Here is a 23,783-nt window from a genome sequence, read left to right as displayed (position 1 = left end):
TTCTTTCTGAATCCTCCTTCTTTTAAAATAAAACAACTTTTAAAAAAATTTGAGACAGGGTTTCCCTAAATTGCCCAGGCTGGGTTCCAATTTGCAATCCTCCAGCTTTCAGTCCATAAACCCTCTTTCAGGTTAATTATATTTCTTATATAGAGCATCTTGATGGACTCTATCTCCTGACTCACTCTGCCTGTGTTTCTTTTTATTGGTGTATTGAGGCCATCCATTAGCGATTATGGCCAACTTTCTCTGCCTCATCTCTGCCATGCTAGTTTTCTGTCGTTGTTCATCTACTTTTCGCCTTCATTCCAATAAGACACTTTTAAAGAGGAAAACAGAAACAGGCTTAACTCTTTGTATTTGTTCTTCTTTCCATATTGTCCAGATTTGATCCAGACTGGGACAGGAAGGCACTGTGCGTGGTAACTCAATAGGATCGGAGTCACCCAAGTGATCCTAGGACGCTGGTAGTGCAAGAAGAGCACTTCTGAAACATCTGGTTCAACTATCTGGTTAAAAGAACTTCTGGTTAACAGAAACGAATTGAACAGCTACTGTCAGGAGAAAATTTGTAAACTGGAATAAATTCTTTGAAATGGCCCACCCATTCTGATTAGTAAAGTGAGTGGAGTGATTCGCTGGAGTCCTCCCAGATTTCCTACCGTGCAAGCACAGAGACACCGAGCCAGCAGCACTTCCCCACCCAGACCCTTGTAAGATGTGAGCAGTGCTCAGCGGCTGCCGTTAGAAAGCAAACTTCCTTGTCGTTATCCTAACCCACCTTCAGTCTGCAGGCTCCCTGAGATACTGCAGAGTAGGCATCAGCACACGTCCTTGTCTGCCCCTCCCCTCTGCCTCTTCCTTCGGTCTCCTTTTTCACCGCGGGGTTCTAGCCGGGGTGAGACAGGGTGTCTCGCATTTATTAGGGATATACGCAGGCAGTGCAAAGACGCTCAGTCGGTCTGGGAACCATTGAGAGAGGTTGGGGTAGCAGCCTAGACAGAAAGCCAGGCAGGGCCAGCGCAGGCTGGAAGAGGGCGCGCCCGCCAGGGGGCGTGGTCTGGCGGGAACGCCCACCTCGGAGGCGGGGCGGGCGGTCGGGCCGGCCGCAGTCAGGTGACTCCCCGGGCGCACCGCGGGGGCGCCCGAGCGGTGCCGAGGCGCTGAGGGCTGGCGGAGCAGGCGGGGCCGCCTCACGCAGTTGCGACCGCGCGCGACCATGGGGGGCTTGAAGGACGAGCTGCTCAAGGCCATCTGGCACGCCTTCACCGCGCTCGATCTGGACCACAGCGGCAAGGTCTCCAAGTCCCAGCTCAAGGTGGGCGCCCAGCACCCCGGACCCTCGCCCGCCTGTCGCCGGGGGCCGCGGGCCGTGACCGGAGCGAGAGGCGGGCCGGGAGCGGGAGGGGGCCGCTTCCTCCTGGCTTTGGAGCGCGTCCTTGGCCGGGCGTGAGCGGGCCGAGGTCGCGGGGAGGCCAGGGTGGGTGTCGGGGGCCAAGTCCGGCTCCGGGTGACGCGAGGGGCCGCGGAGTTGGGGAGTCCGAGAAGGTGGATGGCTCCCCCGACGGCCTTTCCAGAGTTTTCCCTTCTCTAGCAGAAGAAGGGACTCACTCCCAGAGGCCCCGGGCAGAGCCACCTGCAGCCCCACACCCGGGAGGGGTGGAAGGAGGGCGAGACACCCCCGCCCGGCCCCCGTCTGCGCCCCTGGGGGACCTGGGACCTCGGACCTGGGCCGCCCGCGCCGCCCCGCGACCTCGGGTCTGGAAATGTGAGCCAGGACCTTGGTTCCGGGTGAGGAGCGCTGACCTTTGTGGGACCCCGCAAAAGCAACTGCTTCTGAAGAGTGGTTATTTTTCAGTGGCTGCCCAGACTCCGCCAGGAAACCGGAGCATAACGTATACATAAAGGGGTGCTTGTGGCTCCAAGAAGCCCAAGTGAGGAAAGTGGCGCTCGGCCACGAGAAATTGGCAGCTTCTTGAAAGTGTTAAAATATAGAACCAGACAAAAAGAGCCATTTACGGGTATTTTTCAGAAATACACATTTTGGATCTAAATGGTTTTCTTAGCCCTTTCTGGGAATGCATTTCTAAAGATTGGGTTTTCTTTGTGTATTTTGTGCGGTAATCAGGAAGTTCTTTTGAGTAGGGGCATTTATGCCTCGTAGGACCTGGCATTCACCCTGGCCTTCCTGTTGTTTGTTTCTCTTTTCCTCATTCTTAGAATAAGTCTGGAAAAGTAGATGGACAAACCCATGTATTTTTAAAATTTTGCTTTTAATTTGATTTTGAAAAGTTAGCATAGTGTACCATTCTCCAAGTTTTAACACATGTGAAACTCTCCCCTCTCCTGCCTGCCTGCTTGCTTTCTTTACTTTGAGACAGGGTCTCACTATGTAGTTTAGACTGGTCTGTAACAAACTTTATAGCCCAGGCTGGCCGTGTATAGCCCAGGCTGGCCGTGGATTCTCAGTGATCTTCCCCCCTCAGCCTCTTGAGTGCTGGCTTTACTTAACAGGTGTACACCAGCATGCTTGGTAGATTTTTCACACTTCCTAGCCAGTGTTTCTTCATTTTTTTTCTTTTTCAATTGATGACATAAATGGAGTGTTTTTCTGTTGTTTTGTTGTGCTCCATTTAAAATTGGGCTGCAAAGTGGAAAAATGTCCAGTGCTTGGCTGGCAAGACTGCCTCAAACTTTTAAGCTCAGGTGATCCTCCTGCTTCAGCTTTCCATGTATCTGAAACAGCAGGCACGAACCACCACGACTGGTGCCTGATGAAATTTAGACAGCAGGTTTGGCACGAAACGCAGTCCCCGTCCCTAACTTTTAGCCACAAAGTCATGTGGATAGAGACTTTGGAATTAATTCAGTTATGTTCATTTTGCCAATGTTTACAGAGTTAAATATATTTAAAAATTTTTGAGTTTCTTCTTTTTTGGGTTTGACTCTTAACTTCGATGTTCCAACGCTAGCAGTAGAATTTTTGTCCTAATTTGTTGTTTCACTCAAACAGTAATCTTTTGTTTTAACTTTATATAAGGTACCATGTTGATGTATTTATTTTGTGTTATTGAAAATGGAATTCAGGGGCACTGTATCACTGAGCTACATCCCCAGCCCTTTAAAAAAAAATTTTTTTTTAATTTTAAGAGAAGCTCTTTTTAAATTGCTAAATTGTCCAGGCTGGCCTCAACCTTGTTATTCTCTTGTTTCAACCTCCCAGAATGCTAGGACTATGGATGTGTACTCCTCCATGTCTGGTTTACCATTCTAGGTAAAATATTAAAATACAATGCTAATTTAATAAAAAGGTTAGGTCTTTTAGTCCCATAAGAATTATTAGATCTTTAGAGAATATATATTCTCTCTCTCTCTCTCTCTCTCTCTCTCCCTATTTGCACTGAGAATTGAACCATGTAATTAAATTATTTTTTGTTTTTTGTTTTTGTAGTGGAGATTGAACTCAGGGCCTTGTGCATGCTAGGCAAGCGATTATGCCATTGAGCTAATCCCCCATATAATTGATTTTGAAGCAGCAGTGGTCTAAAATATTTGAGACTTACCTTTTAAAACTACTTTTATACTGGGGATCAAACCCAGGGAGTGCTGAGCTATGTTGTCAGACCTTTTTAATCTTTACTTTGAGAGAGGGATTGCCAAGTGGCCCAGGATGGCGTGGAATTTGTGCCTCTTTTCCAAGTAGCTGGGCTTATGCCACCGTGGTTTTGACACAGAAAGGATACATTTACTTAACATATAATGGACATTTCGTGTGTTGACGTTACTCAGTACCAAAGGTGATGAGGTAGTAGTGAAACCTGGAAAAAAGAAACAGGAATTTTTGCCTTCAAGAAGTTTAAGTTTTAGGAGAGAAATCAAGGGAGTAAACCATTCCGGAAAGCATTCTCTCTCTAGATACAGATTGTATTACTCACCTAATTGTCCTTAAAAAAAGTGAAGTGTAAATATTGTTGGGTAGAAGACAAGATGCTGAGTGTGAAAGATATAGGGCTATGAGATTTTAGAGGAAGAGGCAATTACTTCTCACTGGTGGGATTACTTCCTGAGAAAAGCATCTGTGACGGAACCTCCAAGGGAAGAAAGAAGGTGATCACAATGTATAACAGGAGAGGTTAGGCCCGTTCTGTTAATTCAGTTGTGCAGTGGATATTTATTGACTGCTGTTAGTCCTGTGAACTATTGCAAGAGAGGGCTTGATTAGCGTTTATGGTGACTGCTGTGATAATTATTTTGGTTGGCATATAGACTGCGTGTGTGTCCTGTGGGTGTATGAAAGAGTCCTTACTGGTGACAGCTGTAGGAATGGATTGGAGTTAACGCAAGGAAGGAAGGCTTTGATTGTGAAGTAGATGACTGGGGCTCCTAAGTTTTCTGAGTATGATGCTGATGAAAATGGCGCTTTAGCAGGTCACTTGGGAAGTGTGTGTGCAGGCTGGCAAGGACTGGGCAGATGGGAATTAGGAAGCCAGGTGAGAGAGGTAGCAGGGGCTCGAGGCAGGAAGATGGAAAGGGAGTGAGTGGTGGGTTAAGAAGCAGCCTCTAAGGGCTGGGGATTTAGCTGAGCAGCATGAGCACTTGCACTTGCCTGGCAAGAGTGAGCTCATGAGTTCCATCTTTGGTACCACAAAACAAAGCAAAGCAAAGCAAAATAAACAAGCAGCTCTTAGCCTGGTGTGGTGGTGTTCACCTGTAATTCCATCATTTGGGAGGCTGAGGCAGGAGGATTGCCTGAAGTTTAAGGGCAGTCTGGGCTACATAGTGAGGCCCTGTTTTAAAAACCAAAGTGGGGAAAAACACAAAACAAACAAAAAATCCAGAAAAACAAAAACCCAAAAAAGGATGGAACTTCAACTTGGTTGACCAAATGAATAGTAGTGGCCTTTAGTAGGAGTTGGGAAGTTGAGAGAAGGAGCTATTTAGAGAAGCTATGGTGCACTTAGTTTAGGAGATGGAGAGGTTTTTTTTAGGTCTTTGATGGGTGGATGTTCAGCTGGAGATGATTGTCTTTGGAAAGCATGGCAAAGAATCTGGTAGTTGAGGCTTGGGAAAAGAGAAGAAAGCCCTTGACAGTCTTGGGGACTGGCTAGGGTAGGTGATGAGAGGAAGGAGAAAAACCAGGGACTGGAAACCAGGGATAGAAACCACTTTGGAGCAACATTGGGGCTGAGGAAGAAGAGTTTTAGGGAAAACATCGTCCGTTACCTTTGAGAGTTAATTTATTGTTATTGCCATATGTATGTATGTGAAGCGAGCACTATTATTGCTATCTGTACCTATTTTGGACATTATAGAATAATAAATTTGTTTTCTTCTTCCACAGGCTCTAAACTACATATTTATTCTCAAAAAAGAACTTTTGAGTCTTGGCATCATCTTAGGATAAATATGTATTTATTATCTTTAGGACCCCCAGTATATACAAAGCTTGTATATTTTACATCTGATATATTTTTAAATGTTCATTGTCTTTCTCTGCTAGCTTTTGAAACTGTTTTTCCCCTTTTTTCTTCTTTAAAAAATTTTTTTTGAGATAGAGCCTTGCCATGTAGTCCAGACTGGCCTCAAACTCACTACGTAGCTCAGGTCGGCCTCAACTGAATTCGAGGCAGTCCTCCCGCTTTAGCCTCCCAAGTGCTCGGATTTCAATTGTCTGCCACTGAGCCTGGGTTGTTACGGTTAATTAATAGCATATTTATGGATGAAACAAAAGTTACTAAGTTTTTTTTTCTTTCTAAACAAATCTTTGGTGTAGGCTGATTTCCAATAGATTGCAGTGAGGGGCCGCCCTGCTTGCTTCAAGGGTGTGTGCTCACTGCTGTGCCTTACTAGACCTGCCACAGCCAATTTCCCAGGACGGAGGACGCTCCACGCCAGACTCTAGTCCAGTGTGTAGCTCGGCACCCCCTTTGAATTAAGTTTTAAAACTTAATCCAAAGGAAACTTTGATAACGTAATAAAGATCTTTTTTTTGTCGTTATGAGACAGGGTCTCACTATGTACTTCAGGCTGACCTTGAGCTCACTTTGTAACCCAGGTTGGTCTTGAATTCACAATGATTCTCCTGCCTCAGCTTCCCAAGTGCTGGGATTATAGATGTGTACCACTGTTTTTTTGGTATCAGGAATAGAACTCAGGACCTCAGGCTTACCTCAGGCAAGTGCTGTGCCACTGAGCTAAATCCCCAACCCCCTGTTTTTGTTTTTGAGAGAGGATCTTGCTTATGTAGTTCAGGGTGGCTTGGACTCATTATGTAACCCAGGCTGGCTCAGACTTGAGGGATCCTCCTGCTTTTCTGCCTCCATCTCCCAGTTCTGGGATTATAGGTGTACACCTCCATGCTTGGCCTTGAAAAGAGTTTTTTGTTTGTGGTTTTTTGGTTTTGTTTTTTAAACAGGGTTTCACTGTGGGGTGTGGTGGCACAGCCCTGTAATCCCAACACTCAGGAGGCTGAGTCAGGAGGATTGTGATGAGTTGGGAGACCAACCTGGGCTACAAAGTGAGCTCAAGGCCAGCCTGAACTGCATAGGGAGACTCTGTCTCAAAATGACAAAACAAAAACAAAACCCACCAAAACGTAAAAAACAGGGTCTCCCTACGTAGTACAGCCTGGCCTTGAACTCACTATGGAGCCCAGGCCTCAAGCTCACAGCAGTCCTCCAGTCCTCCGGCCTCAGCGTCCCGAGTGCTGGGATTACAGGTGTGCACCACCAGCCCCGGTAGAAAAGAGTTTTTAAAAACTACCTGTAACCTAGAAAACTGTGATACAAGCACATGTTCAGTGGTTGTCTGGACATACGATGTTCCCTTTTTCAAACAGGCGTGAGGTGAAGATTAAAGTACCCCCTTCCCTCAAAAAAAGGGAGACCACCTGTGCGTCCTTTTCCTCACCTTGACTTTTCCCTCCTCTTCCTCCTCAGTTCCCTGGGGTCTCCTTGGTCCTTTCCTGGGCAGTTTCCTCACTCCAGAGGGAAGCCCTCTGTCTCAGGCTGGGGCTTTGGCCTTCGGGCTCCTGCCCTAGCCATTCAGTCTCGCACTCAGCTGTGCGCTGCAGCAAGGAACGCCATTGACTCTGCTGGCCTCATTTGCAGCTGGATACTAGAAGCCCAGCTCATTGTTACAATTGTTGTATTATTTTGATGTTTCCCTGCCTAGTAGATTAGAATACCCAGGGGCCCTAAATAATATGACTGTTTAAGTTAAGCTCTTTCTAATTGTCTAGAGGTTTACTTCACTTTTTGAATTACTGAAGCAGTAGATTACCTATTATCTGGGGAAAGTAACCCCCAAAACCCCATCTCTACCTGTGTCCTCTACTTGTCCCTTCATTAGGAGGAGTTGAATAGTTCAGTTGTGTCATCCTGTTGTGCTGATAATTCATAGACCATTGGAAACTGTTGCAATTGACTGCAGCTTAATAGGAAATTGCTAGGTGTGTGTATGTAGCTGAGTAAATATAGTTAAATTAAATGTTAGAAATGTTATTTACTAGTTTTTCTCTTGATTTGGCTTTGGTTTGTGCTCTTCGTTTATCTATATTAATTATTTTTTAATGAGAGACATTCATTGTGGACCTTATTAATAGACCACCCGAACTAGTCTTTGTTACATTTGGTTTATGGTATAAGTTTGCAGAAATCTGAATGGGTACATTATTTGAATTAGAGGCAATAATTTTTTCTACTCATATTTAAAAATTATCTTCACATTATTTAGCATGTAGGTAACCTTGCCGAAAGATACAAAATCTCCAGTGTTACTTAGAAGATCATGGAGTTTTTTTTTTTTTTTTTTTTTAATTTTTTTTTGTCGTTTTTCTTTTTTTTTTATCGGTACCAGGGATCAAACTCATGACCGCCTGCTTGCAAGGCAGGTGCTTATGCCGCTGAGCTAAATCCCCAGCCCCAGATCATGGAGTTTTAAGAAGATACGATAATGAAGATTATAATTTAATCAAATACATAAAGAGAATTTTTGAATAGTTCATGTATACACAGGGTATAAAATTCATTAAAAGGGTATTTATGAAAGTGAAGTTTTAGGCAGTTGTGGTGGCACATGCCAGTAATTCCAGCACTCGGGGAGGCTGAGGCAGGAGGATTGCAAGTTTGAGCACAGCCTAAGCAGTTTAGTGAGACCCTGTCTCAAAATTAAAAAAGAAGGACCAGAGATATACTCAGTGGCACAGCACCTGCCTGGCAAACCTGAGGTCATGAGTTCAATTCCCAGTACCAAAAAAGGAAAATAAAAAGTTTTAAAAAGAGCCAGGAAAAACCCAAAGAGGATTAGAGATAAAGCTTGGGGAAGGCCTGGGGTTCAATCCACAGTACTTAGGGAAAAAATAAAAGTGAGACTACGAGTTCTTCCACTCATAGCTTATGCTGGTGCCTGCCCTGTGAGGTAACTATTATTTTCAGTTTCTCATGTTCCTTCCAGAGATCGAGTGTACCTTAAAACTAACAGGTATTGTCACAGTGTTTTCCTGTTAAATATAGCAAACTTTAGTGGTGTTTTTGAACCTGTGTTATAACTTCACTTTGCAATTATGGTTGCAGTGTGAATTACACGTCTGTGCTGGAAATGTCTTGAAATAACCTTTGCATTTTTATGCTGTTGTCTTTAGAAACCGCTTTATTTACTTTTTTTTTTCTTTTTTAAAGAACTGTACCTTTTTGAAGTAAAAGAGCTTACAATTCTGAGGATCTAAATGAAACCGGTTCTTAGAGGAACAATGGGTAGTTTGTGTTCATTGTATTTTGGTGATAAATTTTCAGCTAAACGTTTTTTCTTCACCTTGCGACTGGTTTGAATATCATGTGAATAATATCTTGTGTTCTGTTCCCATGTGGGCAGTTAGTCTCAGAAGTTTTAACCTTGCTAGTTACAAAAGTAATTGAGCCAGGTCAGCCTTCAGCTGAAAATGTAAAGGAAGCAGTTTGCCTTTATTGTGTGAAACACAGTGTACACAGGTGTGGTTAATTCTCATGAACTTGGCAGATAGTTTTCTCTCCCTAATCTTTTGTGTTATATTTCTGTTAACTCGTGTGGTGAAAGTTGTTCCTGTTGAGGAACAAGAAGTCTAATTAAAGACAAAACAAAGTAAAAAACAAACAGATTTGGGGTATGGGGATCGTGGATGAGCCTATTAAAATATTAAAGTCTTTGTATTTTTCGTATTTCACACACACACAAAAAAAACTGTGGAGGCAGCTTTTGGAAGAGAATAACAGATTTTTAAAATTTTAAAATGGTTGCCTGGCGTGGTGGCACATGCCTGTAAACCCAGCACTCAGGAGGCTGAGGCAGGAAGATTTCCATGAGTCCAAGGTTTGCCTGAAACCAGAGCAAGACCCTGTCTCAAAATTAAAAAAAAAAAAAAAAGATGATAATAAATTCTGGGTTATTTCTTTTTAGAAACCTTTTAGTGAGATAATTTGGAAATTTGGGATTTTTTTTTTGGACAAACATGTAAACCCCGCCCCCCCCATATTAGGAATTGAACCCAAGGCCTTTTGCACTGAACCACATTCCCAGCTCTTTTTTTATTTTTTATTTATTCATTTTTAAAATTTTGAGACAGAGTCTTCTGAGTTGTTAAGTTGCCCACACGGGGCTCAAACTTGGGATCATCTTGCCTCCCTCCAGGGCTGGCATTGTAGAGATGTGCCCTCGTGCTTGGCTACACATAAGCTGTTTGGCCCTGGTGAAGGTAACACGTAAGCCACAGGCACATTATCTGGTGGTGGCCTTCTGTCTTGGTCAGCTGGGCAGTTCTGATCTTGATTCAGACCTCTTAGCCTCCTGAGCCCCTCCTTGTGTTTCTTTGGGGTCTGAGCACAATGCCGGAGATGGAGGAGCTAGAGGCGGAAGAGGCATTTGGTGGGCTTTCTACACGTGTCAGTGTGCCCTCTCTCGGGAGCAGGCGTCATCCCTACCGTCCCTCGGTCATCGGTCATCGGCGGGCCCATCTCGGCTTTCACGCCGCTTGCCCCTCAGCCCCTCCTCCGGTCCCTGCTCCATCGCGCAGCGTGAGCGTAGGGCTGCCCTGTGCCTCGGTGTGCTTTGGCTTCCTCACACTGTGTTTCATAAAACATTTTTTTTTTTTTGCTCTTCCTTCTCCTTTGTTTTTCTCATCTCACATTTTCCTTTAAATAATTTTATTAGTGAATATTAATTTTACAAAACCTGGAGTTTTATGTGACATTTTTCCATAAGGCCTCTTTTTGTTTTCTTCCTGAAACAGGGTCTTTGTAGTTCAGGTTGGCCTTGGACTCACAGCACTCCTCTGTCTCAGCCTCCTGAGTGCTGGGGCTGGATTACATGCTTGTACCACCATACCCAACTTTTTTTGAGGCCTAACCGTATTGCCCAGGCTAGAGCTGAATTCCTGGGCTCAAGTGATCTTCTTGCCTAGGCCTCTTGAGTAGCTGGGACCACGGGCAGTTGTACTACTTCATGTTTCATTTTTGACTCCAAGTCTTTGTCAGTGTGAAACTGTCAGTTTTCAGCAACTAAGGAAAAGGTATTTAGGAAGAAATCTCCATTCTTGAGTTTCACATACAGAGATCTTATGATTAGAGACTAGAGCTCCCTAATATTGGAAAACTAAAGACTTTACTGTGCTGCCTATACTTTGTTTTCCTCAGGCACAATTAGCTTGGCAGCATTTCATGTGGACCAGGAGAGTGGATTCGCAGGTGGTCAGCCAGGGGGGCCTCCAGTTAGTATGCGAGCTCTTCATCCGGATGATGTTGAAGCCATTGTTTCCCTGGCTAGGCCCTTCTGAAGGGGCGTGCTGTGCCCTTCCCGGCAGGCCATTCCTGTTCACAGGGTAGCAGATGCTAAGCCAGACGCACTGAGTTAAGAGCAGGAGCTGGTTGGTGGGCAGCCTATTCAGGACTCGATGATGGTCTGAGAAATGCTGCTTGGTATTGGGACAGTTAATAGGTTGAGCTTGACTGGAATTCTGAGGCCTTGTATGTGGATGACTTTCAGAAATTAGCTTTGCTTCTTGCATTTTAAGATCATCTGTTAAATGTGGAAATAATAAGATGTACGTTAGTCCCTTTTATCTTTGGCTTTACTTGGTGTAGTTTTAGTTAACTGTGGTCCAGCATCAGATGGAGACTTGCACTGTGGTATGTTGTTATATTGTCTTGTTATTAATCTCCTACTATGCCTAATTTATAGATTAAATTAAATTTTTACATAGGTAGATATGTACAGGCAGGAACACAGTCTTTACAGGCTTGGTATTATCGGTGGCTTCAGGCATCCGCTGAGGGGTCTTGGCACGTTGTAACTTTCATGTGTGACAACAGAAATTCTCCTGTTCACTTCCTACCAAATGCCTCTGTTGAAGAAAATTAATCTACAGATGTTACATGAATTTGAATGCTTCTACCTATCAAACATTTTTTTGTTAGACATTCTGTGACAAAAAACATACCGCACTGCCTACAAAACAGCACATGCAGTAGAGAGAGGAGTTGATAATGTTTGGAGCTGAATTAGATAGAGGAGGAGGAAAAACAGAGAGAGGGAGAGGAGAGAGAGGGATTTCATACTTCTGTTGTTCAGGGGTGGGTAGTACCCCTTAAAGTCAGAATCAGGCTGACAACCTGCTTTGGGGGAGAGAGAGATGAGGAGTTCTCCTTGGTGTATGTATCGGATGTAAGGCAGATTGTGATGGAAATCTCTAGTGCTCATTTCAGAGGTCAAGATCAGAAAGAAAATGAAGGTCATTAGAATAGAGTTGGTTGCACTTTCTAAGAAGAGTTTAAGGAGGAAGGTCTGAGGGCTGAAAACTAGGCTTTGGGAAATATTCAGGCAGGGAGGGTGAAGGGTGAGGGCACCCTCACCCACAGAGGCGTTTTTGAAGAACTTAGAAACTAATTATGTCAGGGGACCAAAGAGGACTTAAAGCAATGCATGGTCCAGGCTGCCAAGTGCTGGAAGCTTGAGAGAATGACTAGGCCGGAGGGTCTGTGCCAGGTTAGGTTCTCCAGCAAGCGGACACTGAGACTCACTCGGAGGGAAAAGGGTCCCTGGGGGGAGCCTGTGCTGGGGTGAAGTGGGAGAACAGGCAGAGTGGGGAAAGGAGCTCGCAAACCATACCGCAGAGTTGGCGCACCAGGAGCTCTGCCCTGGGGCTTTCAGGAGAGCCTCACATCAGGGAGAGGCCATGCTTAGTCCTTGGCTGAGCAGGTGCCAGAGGGGGCTGGAGGCTGTTAAGCTGGGCGACAGTTCCTTTCTTAGGATCTCTTGGGTACCAGCTCCTTTTACAAAGCAATTTCAGATTGTTAGGGATGGAAGCCAATTTTAGGAGCCATAAGGCGTCAGGCGATACAAAGATAGCACAGCTGAGGTAAATCTCAGACTTGAAATCTTGCTCAGCACCTTGAGTGTACACCGAGGCTTCAGATATTCTATTGGAGAAGGTAGCTGCCTAATTTTGTTCTTTTTTAGTACAGCATACTCTCTATCTCATAGATTTGTTAATTTTTTTTTCCCTTAGTACTTTTTTTTCCTTTTTCCTTAGTACTTTTCCCCAGCTAGCCCTATTTTGCGAGAAGGTCTTGCTAGATTGCTTGAGTTGCACAGACTGGGCTCATACTTTCCATCCTCCTGGTTCAGCCTCCCAGAGTACTAGAATTATAGTTATGTGTCGCCACACCTGGCTACATATTTGTTTTTATTGTGTCCTTTTCTCAGAAGTCTATATTTGATTTTGAGGAACTGCTGGATTGCTTTATTAGGTGTCAGGTACTATGAGTTATAATTGACTATTTTTGGTATTGTTAGTATTTAATGGAGGCCCAGTGCTTTACTTTGAAAGTGATCTGAATTAGAAAGTCCAATTAAAAGTTCTTTCTGGTAACATAGTAGTGTAGTGAAAGAAATTCAAAGACTGAAATCTAGGTAAAAATGGTACAGAAGAGAAAAACAAATCTTGAAACAATTTAAATTGGTTATATATTGAACATCTACCTAACCAGGTTTAATTATTAGGTTTTTGGTATTAGACAGATAAAATACAGTTCTTTTCATAGAACTTACACAGTGGGATGAGCAGTAGAGAAGGAAGTTTTCCTGAGTTCAGTCTCTCACAGATCGTTTGTCCTAAAGATATTTGTTTGTGATACACTTTCATGGGGTGGGGGCTGAAATCTAAGGAAGTTGTCTCAGTTTGGAGGACTTTATTGCCCATTAGTTCAAGAAGCCTGGTAAGGCATACTTCATTGTGGATATCTTGAGTTAGTTCTGTTAACTTTGTGGTTTTTCAATAATCTCTTCACATTTTATAGATTTAATGGTGGTCTCTAGCAGAAATCCTATCTTAGTCTGATTCTTTTATTATAATATCACATATTGAGTAGCTTATAAACAATAGAAAGGTATCTCTCATCTTTCTGGAGTCTGGAGAGTCCAGGATCAAAGTCCTAGCAGACTGAATATGTGTTGACTCTGAGGACCTCTGTCTGTTTAGAAGATGGCTCCTAGGGGCTGAGAGTGTGCTCACTGCTAGAGCACTTGTCTACCATGTGTGAGACCCTGGGTTTGAGTCCTAGCACTGAAGAAGGGAGAAAGGGATGGAAGGAAGAAGGCAGGCCGGCTGGCAGGGTTCCCAAAGCCCCCACCTTGTAATATCATCACATTGGTGATTATGTTTCAACACGTGAATTTTGAGGAATACATTTAGATCATAGTAAATGCCCAAATGTAGTTGATTTTTTTTTTTTTTTTTTTTAAGACACAGGCTCCCTTTATAGTTCAGGCTGATCTTGGACTCACTATGTAGCCTAGGCTGGCCTTGAACTTTCAGCAATCCTCCTGCCTCAGCCTCCTGACCACTGGGATTACAGGCATGTGCCACCATGCCCAGCTCTATTTGATTTTTTTCTGATCATAATGAACATACAATAGAATATTCAAAGAATCACTACAGAGGCAAAGATTGAAATTCTAACAATAAATACGGGGGCAGTTAAATTTTCAGGGACTAATTTTTCCTAACACATCCCTCCCAACATCCCCCACAAATGTGCTGGTACACAGACATACCATCTTTTCATAGAAGTAGAACTGTGTTTCGTGTGCTGTTTTCTTATGTACTGTGTTAGGGACATCTTTCTGTATCAATCATAAATGCAGAGACTGTCCTTTATATAGTTTGTGAACTATTTCACTGTGTTAATGTGTCATGCTTTATCTTACCATGTTTTTAATTCTTATTTTTTGACACAGGGTCTTTGTAGTCCAGGCTGGTCTTGAACGCACTGTGTAGCCCAGGCTGGCCTTACACTCTGACATTCATCTTGCTTCAGCCTCCTTAGTGCTAGGATTACATGCCCAGCACTATTTTCTTTCTTACGCTTTTTGAGATGTTTTTAGCCAGGGGGATGCTGCTCGGAATCCTACAATGTGTAGAACACCTCCCTTCTCCCCAAACAAATGATCATTTAGCCCAAAATACCAGCAGTTGTGAGGTTGAGAATACTTGCTCAGTGTTGGGTACTGTCTTTACTAGCCTGTATCTGTTTACTCAATTACTGACTATATGTTGCCCAGGCAAAAAGCAAGTTTTAAAAAATTTGCATCCTTTTGGTTAGTAGGAGGTTAAGTGTTTTTCCTGTGTTTATTTTTTGAAGTGAAAAAGAGTGGAATTTAATTTTTTATAAGGTATACAAGACTGCAACACATGAAATTCTACATAGCCCAAGAAATTCATTCAGAGGACAAGTTTCCTATAATAGGTATACCTTGGAACTCTTGAAGTATGATTTCTTTGTAAAATGTGGTACAGTAACAAGCCACATTTAAATAGAGTTTTTAGTAGAGAAATGGTAAGACAGAGGCATATCAGTAATCGTACCCAGCAGATGACTTTATGCTTCCATCTAAAAATACAGTCTAAAACTTACAGGTCCCAGAAATCCCATCCTGAACTTGCAAGACAGTCTGTATTCATTAGTCTTCAGTTTCTTTAGTAAATTTTCTTCCTTTTTTTTTTTTTTTTTTTTTTTTTTTGTCTTTTTGAGACAGGGTCTCAGTGCAGTTCAGGCTGCCTTGAGCTCATTTTGTAGCCTAGGCTGGTCTCAAACTTGTAACGATCCTCCTGCCTCAGCCTCCAGAGTGCTGGGATTATAGGCGTGAGCTACCATGCCTGGCACTTTAGTGAATTTTCAATTCATGCCCATTGTCTGCTTTTCTATTATGTGATCTTTTTCTTATTAATTTCTGAGTGGTTTAAATATTGGAGGCAATAACTTTTTCAATTTATAGTGTCTTCATTATTATCATCTTTTTTTTTTTCTCCAATACTAGGAAGTGAACCCAGGAGTGCTCCGCCACTGAACTACATCCCTAGCCCTTTATTTTCTTTTATTCTGAGATATAGTCTCACTGTGTTTCCCAGGCTGGCCTTGAATTTGTGATCCTCCTGCTTCAACTTTTGAATCACTTGGGTTACAGGCTTACAACACAGTGCATCTTAAAGATGAATTTAAAAATCTTTATGTTTACCAGTGCTTTTTACCAGAACCTAATTTCTGAAGAGGACTAAATTGAGGAATTATCAAAGATAACTTAGTAGGCCAGGGATATAGCTTAGTGTACAGTGTCTGCCTGGCAAGTACAAGGTCCTGAGTTTGATTCCTGGTACACTACAGACGCACACAACCAAAAGATTTTTTTTACTAACAGTAATTCAGTGACATTCACTGAATGAACCAGTGACATTCACTGAGTTCATGTTACATAGACAGCATCTTGACAGATGCTTTTGAAGTAAATCCTGTGCCTTAATCTGTTTTTGTCCTCCCTGAGTCCTGTGCTCGTCACTGTGAAGCACAGAGGAGAAATAGGAAGTGGTTCCCTGCCTCACTGAGTTGGGCTTAGGTGTGAAGGTATCACCAGTATGTAGAACTGAATGGATTAAATGGTGAATAGGAGTTCTTTGTGAAGGATTGGCTTGTGAAGGTTTCCTGAAGCTCCAAAACATTGATCCCTTCTGGAAGAATGTGGTTGGGCAGAGGGGACATGTTTCCAGCCCAGGACATCACAGGGACAGATGAGGCTTGAGATCTGGTCCCTAATTACTCTGTGACCCAGGCCAAGTTCCAGGCCCCGGTCTTTTTTTGCTGTTACTAGAGATTGAAACCAGGGCATCTGTACTAAGCTACACCCTAACCGTTTAATTTTTTTAATGGCTTTCGGATTTTAAAAAATTTTTATTTTTATTAGTACATGTTTGCAGTACATAATGACTACGTTTATTGTGGGATGTTGGTGCATGTATGTAACCCACCTTAATTCTTTTGTATATGTTGCCCCCTCCTTCCTCCTGGCCCTTTACTTTTACATTTAGACAGGTTCTCCCTAAATTGCCAAGTTGTCCAGGCTGGGCTTGAGTCTGTGATCTATTTGCCTCAGCTTCTTGGAGTACAGGGATTACAGGCCTGCGCCCTCACACCCAGCTAGGCCTGTGTTTTTAAATGGCAATAAGGAGAAAGGAGGAGGCTATTTTCAGAGATTGTCGTCGTTATTAAACTACCATGGCTGGCTGTTGTGGGCAAGCAGTGGTGGGTGAGGCATGGCCTTCCTCTCAGAAATGTGCATTCTTGTGGGAGGAAGCTCCCATGTGGCTACACTGCAGGCACACATGGCTCCTGAGGCAGAGTGTGAAGGATTCAGGAGAGGATAGCATTTATTTTGGTAGACACTGAGGTGGGGTACACCTTGCTCAGGGCCTCAGAGGGAGGAGGAGGGGGGGTTGTTTTGGGGGCTCAGTAAGCTTGTTAAGCTGGATTTCTACGCTTGGTGCAGAGGGATAGGAAAAATAAGGCTGGGAAGGTGAAGTAAGGTGGGTGGTGGGAAGGTTTCATTGTGGAGCTCAGATACCGCCCCGGCTTCTACTTCTGTAGGCTTTTGATGACTTTTAGACAAGGGCATAAAAGTGAACAGGACTGAAATTTACTTGTGTCTCGAGTGCTGCGTGACTGTACTCAGGGATTGAGAGCAGGCAGCGACAACAGTTTGAAGTTTGCATAGAGTAAAAATATTTAAGAGAAAGCAGGAGGCACAGAAACAGTGACAAGCGGAAGTAACAGTACCCTGACCCCTGTGGGAAGGGGCAGGGCTTCTGGTAGACAATGTGCTGCTGGTAGGAAATTGGTCATTCTGGCTCATTGTTTGGAAGAATTTTCCAGTAATTCACCATTAGCTTGAAGTTTTATAAGTGGTACAGGAATTTTCAAAGGTTGTCATTATGAATTACAATTCTGTAATTGTGTGGTTCCGATAAGCCTGTTGGAATAGAGCTCCCCACCCCTCTTTTCTGCAGTGCCCGCCTTGCCCGATCCACATGCACATCCTGTAGAGGAAAAGGACGTGTGAACCTTTTAGGCTCTCTACATCTTCGGGAGGGAGAGAGTGAACGTCAAGCGCTTGTCTGTGTAAAACACTGTCTCCATTGGTGATTTCACATTCAGGGTAGTAGGGCAAAGTGGCAAAGGGTAAGTGGCAAACCACTGAAGAGCAGCAGGGCAGGAGCAGGGCTCTGACAGCTGGTAGTAACCTCATCGCAAGGCTGCACAGCGGGGACAGCCAGATCCCACCCTCACCCTCTACCCCAGCAAGGGGAGAGGGCATCCTGGCCTGGGCAGGGGTCGTTTACTGTGTAACTACTTTATTTCTCCCATCAGGGAATGAGAGCAAAGTTGCTTAGCAGTCATGTGGGTGCTAAAAGAATGGCCTTTGGAGGGCAGGCATTGGAAGTGGGGTACATGCAGGGTTTTCTGGAAACTCACAAACACCCTGATTAGAGTCATTTGGGGTCAGTCCTTTCCTTTCTGATTGCTTTTGTCTCAGTTTGTTTTTCAGGGTGCAGGGGGACAGCTTGCACAGAGCAGGTGGCCTCATGTTTCAGGTGTGAGTTTTCCTCGTGGCCATGGGTCCCCTGGGGGAACCTGGCCCATCCCTGCAGCTTAGAAACAACATGAGCGTGTGTGTACTCCCAGCCTTGCTAGGCAGGGGCGTCTGTTTTCCCAGAAAGAGAGGGAAGGTGGCGAGGGGAAAGGATATGATAGTGAGAGGTTTGTGCTCTGACTACAGGTTCATAATACTTCGAGTTGAGACCATTGTTCTTCTTTTTGAGAAAAGGTCTCCCTGTAGTTCAGGCTGGCCTTGAACTCAGTATGTAACCCAGGCTGACCTCAAACTCATGGCGATCCTCCTGTCTCAGCCTTCTGAGTGTTAGGGTTATAGGAGTCCTACATCACACCTGGCTAGATTATACCTTCTAATCTCTGATTTAGCCTCTTCATCTGTAAAACAGCAGTTTAGAGACTAAAACAAGTTGATAGTGTGGCTTTAGTCTAAAAAGCACAGGTTGTTGTGCAAGTTTACAAACTTGCCCGCTAATGTTCTGGCCTTCAGAATGGTGGCGGTAGTGGGTGCTGCTGCTACTTCTTCTTTTCTTCTTCCTTTTTTTTGAGGCAGAGTCTTGCTTTGTAACCAAGGCTGACCTCAAACTCACAGCCTCTCTCTATCAATCTTCTGCATATTTTGATTGTGTACCACCCTACCTGGCTGTATGATTTATTTATTTTTGTCTTTTTTTTTTTTTTTTTTTGAGGCAGAGTCATCTCACTATGCAGTTCAGGCTGGCCTTGAGCTCACTTTGTAGCCCAGGCTGGTCCACCTCACAACAATCCTCCAGCCTCAGTCTCCTGAGTGCTGGGATTATAAGTGTGCACCACCATGCCCAGCTATTATTTTTTATGTTTAAAAACTTGAGATACTGTCTAGGATTTTTAAAAATTGCTGGTAAACAGTTTTAAATATCAAATAAAGCATTTTCCTACTCTTTTTATTTGTGAGTTTTGTTTTGTTTTATTTTTTGGTACAGGGGATCGAATTCATGACCTTGTGCTTGCCAGGCAGGCGCTTGTGCCACTGAGCTAAATCCCTGGCTAGGGTTATCCTTTTTTATTGTACAGTAATACTCCATTATGTAAAAAAAAGCGTACTTTTTTTTAATCTGTTGTTCAGTTGATGGACATTAGAATTGTTACCAAGATTTAGCTACTGCAAACTGTGCTGCTATGAATGTCTGTGCATGTATCACCATGGTGTGATGTTTTGAATTCTTGATTTTTTTTTTTTGTCTTTTTCCTTTTTATCCGTACCAGAGATCGAACTCACGACTGCCTGGCAGGCGCTTATGCCGCTGAGCTAAATCCCCAGCCCCAATTCTTGATGTTTTTAATTTTTCTATGAGGATACACAGACTGATATTGGTGGGTCAAATTGCACCACTAATCCTAGTTTGTTTTTTTTAAATCCTAGTTTTTTGATGAATCCCCGGACTGATTTGCACAGTGGTTGCACCAGTCTGCACTCCTACCAACAATGGAGAAGGGTTCCTTTTCCCCACAGCCCCTCCAGCATTTGTTATTAGCTGTTTTCTTGATAATAACCATTTTTTCTGGGGTGAGATGGAATCATAGAGAAACACATTTTCTTTTGTTGTAGTGTGTTGCTTTTTGTTTGACAGCTACTTTCTTTTTGGGGCCATACTAAAAATGAAAATTAAAAGCTGAAGTACTAATCTACATTATTGTTTTTGCTGAATTCATAAAATGAATTGGGTTGACAGTTAACAGAGTTGGGTGTTTTAATCCCCTGAAGTTCTGTGTAAGAACCCAGCTGCTCATTTTTTTGATGAGGGTACTGACACCAGGCAAGCAAGCAGTTAATGCACTGCTCCCTCATGTCGTTTAAGGTGGTCAAGAAAATATCACTGAATGCAGCCATTCCTGTATTTAACAAGAGTGTTCTTTTTGTTTGAGACAGGAGCTCCCTGTGTAGCCGAGGCTGGCCTGGGATTTCCAGCAGTTCTGCCTCAGCCTCCCAGGTGCTGGGATTACAGGCGTGTGCCACCATGCCTGGCAAGAGTGTCCAATGCTGAAGTCTGGAGTTCAAATCGTAACCCTAAATAGGGTTACGGAATCAAACTAAGCACTTCGCGTAGGATTGCTGACGTCAAACAACTGAATACAGTGGAGAGCCCTGAACCAGCTGTCATAAAAGCTAGGTTCTGGTCTCAGTTCTGCTCAGTAACCTTAGTTGTTTTTTAAAGTACATTTAATCTCTCTGTGCCAGTACTTACCTGTTCATGAGATGAGAAGAATGGCAGTATGCTATTTGAGGCCCCTGCCAGGACTTTAGTTGGAGGACCTGCGAAGCCCCCCGGCAGAGGATAGGTAGGGGAGATTGATGTTCTCTATCTGTTTCTTGAGGACTTTATCTTATCTTTTCACTTTATCTGCTTCCCTGTCTGGTCGACTTCTGGTTGCCAGCGTTCCTGTCCTAAAACTGCCCTTGTTTATCCGTTAGGTGCTGGGTTGATTTCTCCTCCTTTCCGAAGTGACACCCACTGCTGTCCTCTTCTAAACTCTCTTCTTGCCCTCTGAGCGCACCCTCCATTCCCCAGGCCCCTGAGGAGCCTGTGTCCCTCTTACATCTCATCTCCAGGGAGCGGGTTGATGCAGAAGGAAGAGAGCAGACTGAGCATAAGTAGATTTAGCTGTGTAATCTCTGGCTGGCTGGTTAAAAATGTACTGTGTGCAGTTTTTAGTAAATTTTTAAAATAGGCCATTTTAAAATAGATTGTTTTCCCTCCAAAAAAGCTTTAAAAAGGTTAATGCAGTAAAAAAGAAGTTGTCCTCTCTCCCTGGGCTCTCATCAACTGCAGCCCTTCCCCCTGAAGAAATCAGTTTCTGCTTTGTTTGTTTTGAGACAGGGTTTAGGTAGTTCAGGCTGGCCTTGAACTAAGTAGCTCAAGTTGGCTTTGAACTCACAGCAGTGCCCCTGCTCAGCCTCCTGCATGCTCCATTACAGTGCGCCAGCACACACGGCCAGTTACTTGTTTTTTACGTATCCCGCCACAGTTTCTTCTTTTCCTTTTACACAAAAGATGGCAGGTGTTATATACTCTTATGTACCTTGTTTTTTTCATGTAATTTATCTAATTTATCTTGGAGATCTTTTCAGATCAGTGCATAGTAACTTCCTCGTGGCTTAACATTTTATGATGTTTTATAATTTAATCAGAGGTTGGGAATTTTTACACAGTAAAGTCCCAGATGATTTTAAAATATGAATGACCTTTGAGTCTTGTCTGTGAAATATGCTTTTCATTTCTCTAAAACTTACATTTCCGTAGTACTTTACAGCTTATAAGCACTTTACAGTTCTGAAATTAATCCTCACAAAACCTCTTTGGGTTAGTACTACAAGTCCTACCAGGCAAAGAGAGAAAAAAATCTATTTAAGATTTTGCTGACTGTAATGCAAAATTCTTCAGCAAACTTCTCACTGTGGTCTTTCCATGATGCAAACATAAGGTATGCTTGACAAACACAGCCTGCTTTGTAAGGCTGGTAAAAGTTTTCATCACTGCATTTATAACCAGTGGTAAATTTGCTTCCTTTGCTTTAGTGACTTCTTTAAAACCAGTAGAGCGTACACAAAAGAATCTCCAAATACATGATGCTTTGAGAAACAAAATTGATTTAGAAAAAAGTTATGCAAATGTTCTTTTTATAGATTAAAAAGTTTAAATCTTAAAAATATCCTAACTGAAACACATGTATGCAGAAGAAGTGACTTGCTTAATGAAATTGAAAGTGTATACTGAGATGACTGTAGCTCCTTAAGTAGTTAAATCCTTGGACCAAGAAAAATAGGGGACATTTTAAGCTGAGGTTTGACGTTTATGAAGATGGCCGTTGGTGACAGTGCAGCCTTACCTATGTAATCTGACCCGTTCATCATGCACAGATGAAATGCAGGAGACTTGAGTATTGCTTTAAAAATGTTGTTAGTACTGAGATAACTCAAACTGGGGATTCTGCTGCCTGTATATGAAAGTGGGCACTTATACTGCAAGGCCAGTAGTGGTCCTTTGTATACCTAAGCTATAGGATATAGATTTTCTGTAAAGTATTTTAAACTATTTTGTTGGTTCCTAAGGTTTTTTTATTAATTGTACGTCTTATGGGACTCAGTGTGGTATTTTCGAACATGCGTCCAGTGTGCACTGATTAAATGCAACCTTCATTTTTCCACCTTCCTCCCTGTCCTATTCTTGTAACCACTGTACCTCAGATAGTTTTTGCTGTTTCTAACCCAGACTCTTGATTTCTTTTGTATGTCTATGTTCTTTTATACTCATGTTGACATTTAAACTGTAGTCATAGAACTATAGAGATGTTTGGACATTTAGTGATTGTTAATTAATATTTGCTGTATTCATACATTAATCCCATCCTTTCTGCTTAGTAAATGAGCAGCCTGAAACCTAGAGATGGTGAAGGTTGTGCAGGTCACCGCCTTGTCTGCAGTGCCATGTGGTGCTGACAATGCCTGGCTCATTCACTAGAGAGGCTCTAATTAGCTGACCCTGATATACTTTGGGGAACGACTGAATTTGAAACACATTCTCTTGCCCCTTCGTTCGTTCGTTCGTTCCTTCCTTCCTTCCTTCCTTCCTTCCTTCCTTCCTTGTGCCAGGAGTTGAACCCAGGACCTTGCACTTGCCAGGCAGGCACTGTGCCACTGAGCAGTATCCCCTAATGTGGCCCAGTTACTAAACAACTGGGAGGTGTATTATATTTGCAGACCTTGCATGGAGCCCAGCTCATGGCAGTGCATAATAGGAACTTGCTGGAAGGGAACCCAAACTGGGGAAGGCACTTGAGGCTCCTGGGCAGCAAGTAGGGGCTGGCGGGAGCAGTGCTTAGCCCTTCACGCCACGAATCTGCCCTCCGCCTCCCCGGCATCCCGAGGCAGAGCAGTGTGTCACGCTCCCACAGTGGACGTGTCCTGTGTTAGTGAGTGGATGCCTTTACACGGCTCTTTCTCTCTCCCTAGGTCCTTTCCCATAACCTGTGCACGGTGCTGAAGGTTCCTCACGACCCTGTGGCCCTTGAAGAGCACTTCAGGGATGATGACGAAGGGCCCGTCTCCAATCAGGGCTACATGCCATATTTAAACAAGTTCATTCTGGAAAAGGTATGACCCTAACGCTCTGTTCTTCAGCCTTGTTTGATTTGCATTTGTCTGGTGGGTGCCAGAGCCAAGGCTCGAGGCATCAGCAGAGCAAGGATGCGCAAGAGTGGAGGGACTGAGGGTGCTTCCGGAGCATGCCTCCATCCCTCCCTCCCGGATTGGTGTCTACCTTGCTGTGTTCTTTGGGACTGAGGGTGTTTTGTTAACTTCTGTGTGTCCCTTCTCAGGCTGCTGTTTTCATTTTTAAAAATGTAGTTCCCTGGGTACTGGCAGTGACTGTTACGGGGTGCCTGTGATGGAGTTAGTGTAAATACTAAGGGAGATGACAGTTATGTTTATTATTTAGAAATTATCCCTCAGGCTTTTCAGCTCAGACTTTGAAGGTACTGCTTGGATGCCGCCTCTAAGTTATATTCTGAGTAAAGATGTAAAAACCGATCATGTTTAGAAGCTAAATAAAACTTACTGAATTTGCTCCCATGTTGTGCTTATTAAAAATTTACATATGTGTGAATGTAGGTGATACATAAGAAAACATAACAATTATACAGATGTATGGGGTACTGTGTGGTATTTCTGTGCGTGTATATGTTGTTTAATGCTTAAGTCAGGTTAAAGCAATCTTCTCGATCACTTTTCATTGCTTTATGATGAAAACATTAAAAATCCCCTTTTCCAGCTTCTTGAAC

The 23,783-nt window shown here is 43.4% G+C and overlaps 1 protein-coding gene across 12 annotated transcripts in view; it reads left to right on the top strand.

Annotated features, from left to right (window-relative positions):
* The first annotated feature begins 1,125 nt into the window (after positions 1–1,125).
* Positions 1,126–23,783, top strand: part of Swap70 (switching B cell complex subunit SWAP70) — a 74,541-nt gene continuing 51,883 nt past the window's right edge. For 10 of the 12 annotated variants that reach the window (XM_063251928.1, XM_063251926.1, XM_063251924.1 and 7 more), the window contains exons 1-2: positions 1,127–1,318; positions 22,957–23,097. In XM_063251928.1, coding sequence (XP_063107998.1) covers positions 1,220–1,318; positions 22,957–23,097 — 240 coding nt within the window. In that variant the 5' untranslated portion in view covers positions 1,127–1,219. Of the gene's footprint in view, positions 1,319–22,956; positions 23,098–23,783 lie in introns of those variants that run through there. The other 2 variants (XM_063251929.1, XM_063251930.1) reach the window with 2 other exon arrangements.

The sequence above is a fragment of the Cavia porcellus genome, unplaced genomic scaffold (assembly GCF_034190915.1).
Source record: "Cavia porcellus strain 051 isolate PalLab524CR breed Dunkin Hartley unplaced genomic scaffold, mCavPor4.1 scaffold_6, whole genome shotgun sequence".
In the NCBI taxonomy this organism is placed as follows: Eukaryota; Metazoa; Chordata; class Mammalia; order Rodentia; family Caviidae; genus Cavia; species Cavia porcellus.
Note: the sequence above shows the minus strand (reverse complement) of the source record. Positions and strands in the feature narration are given on the sequence as shown.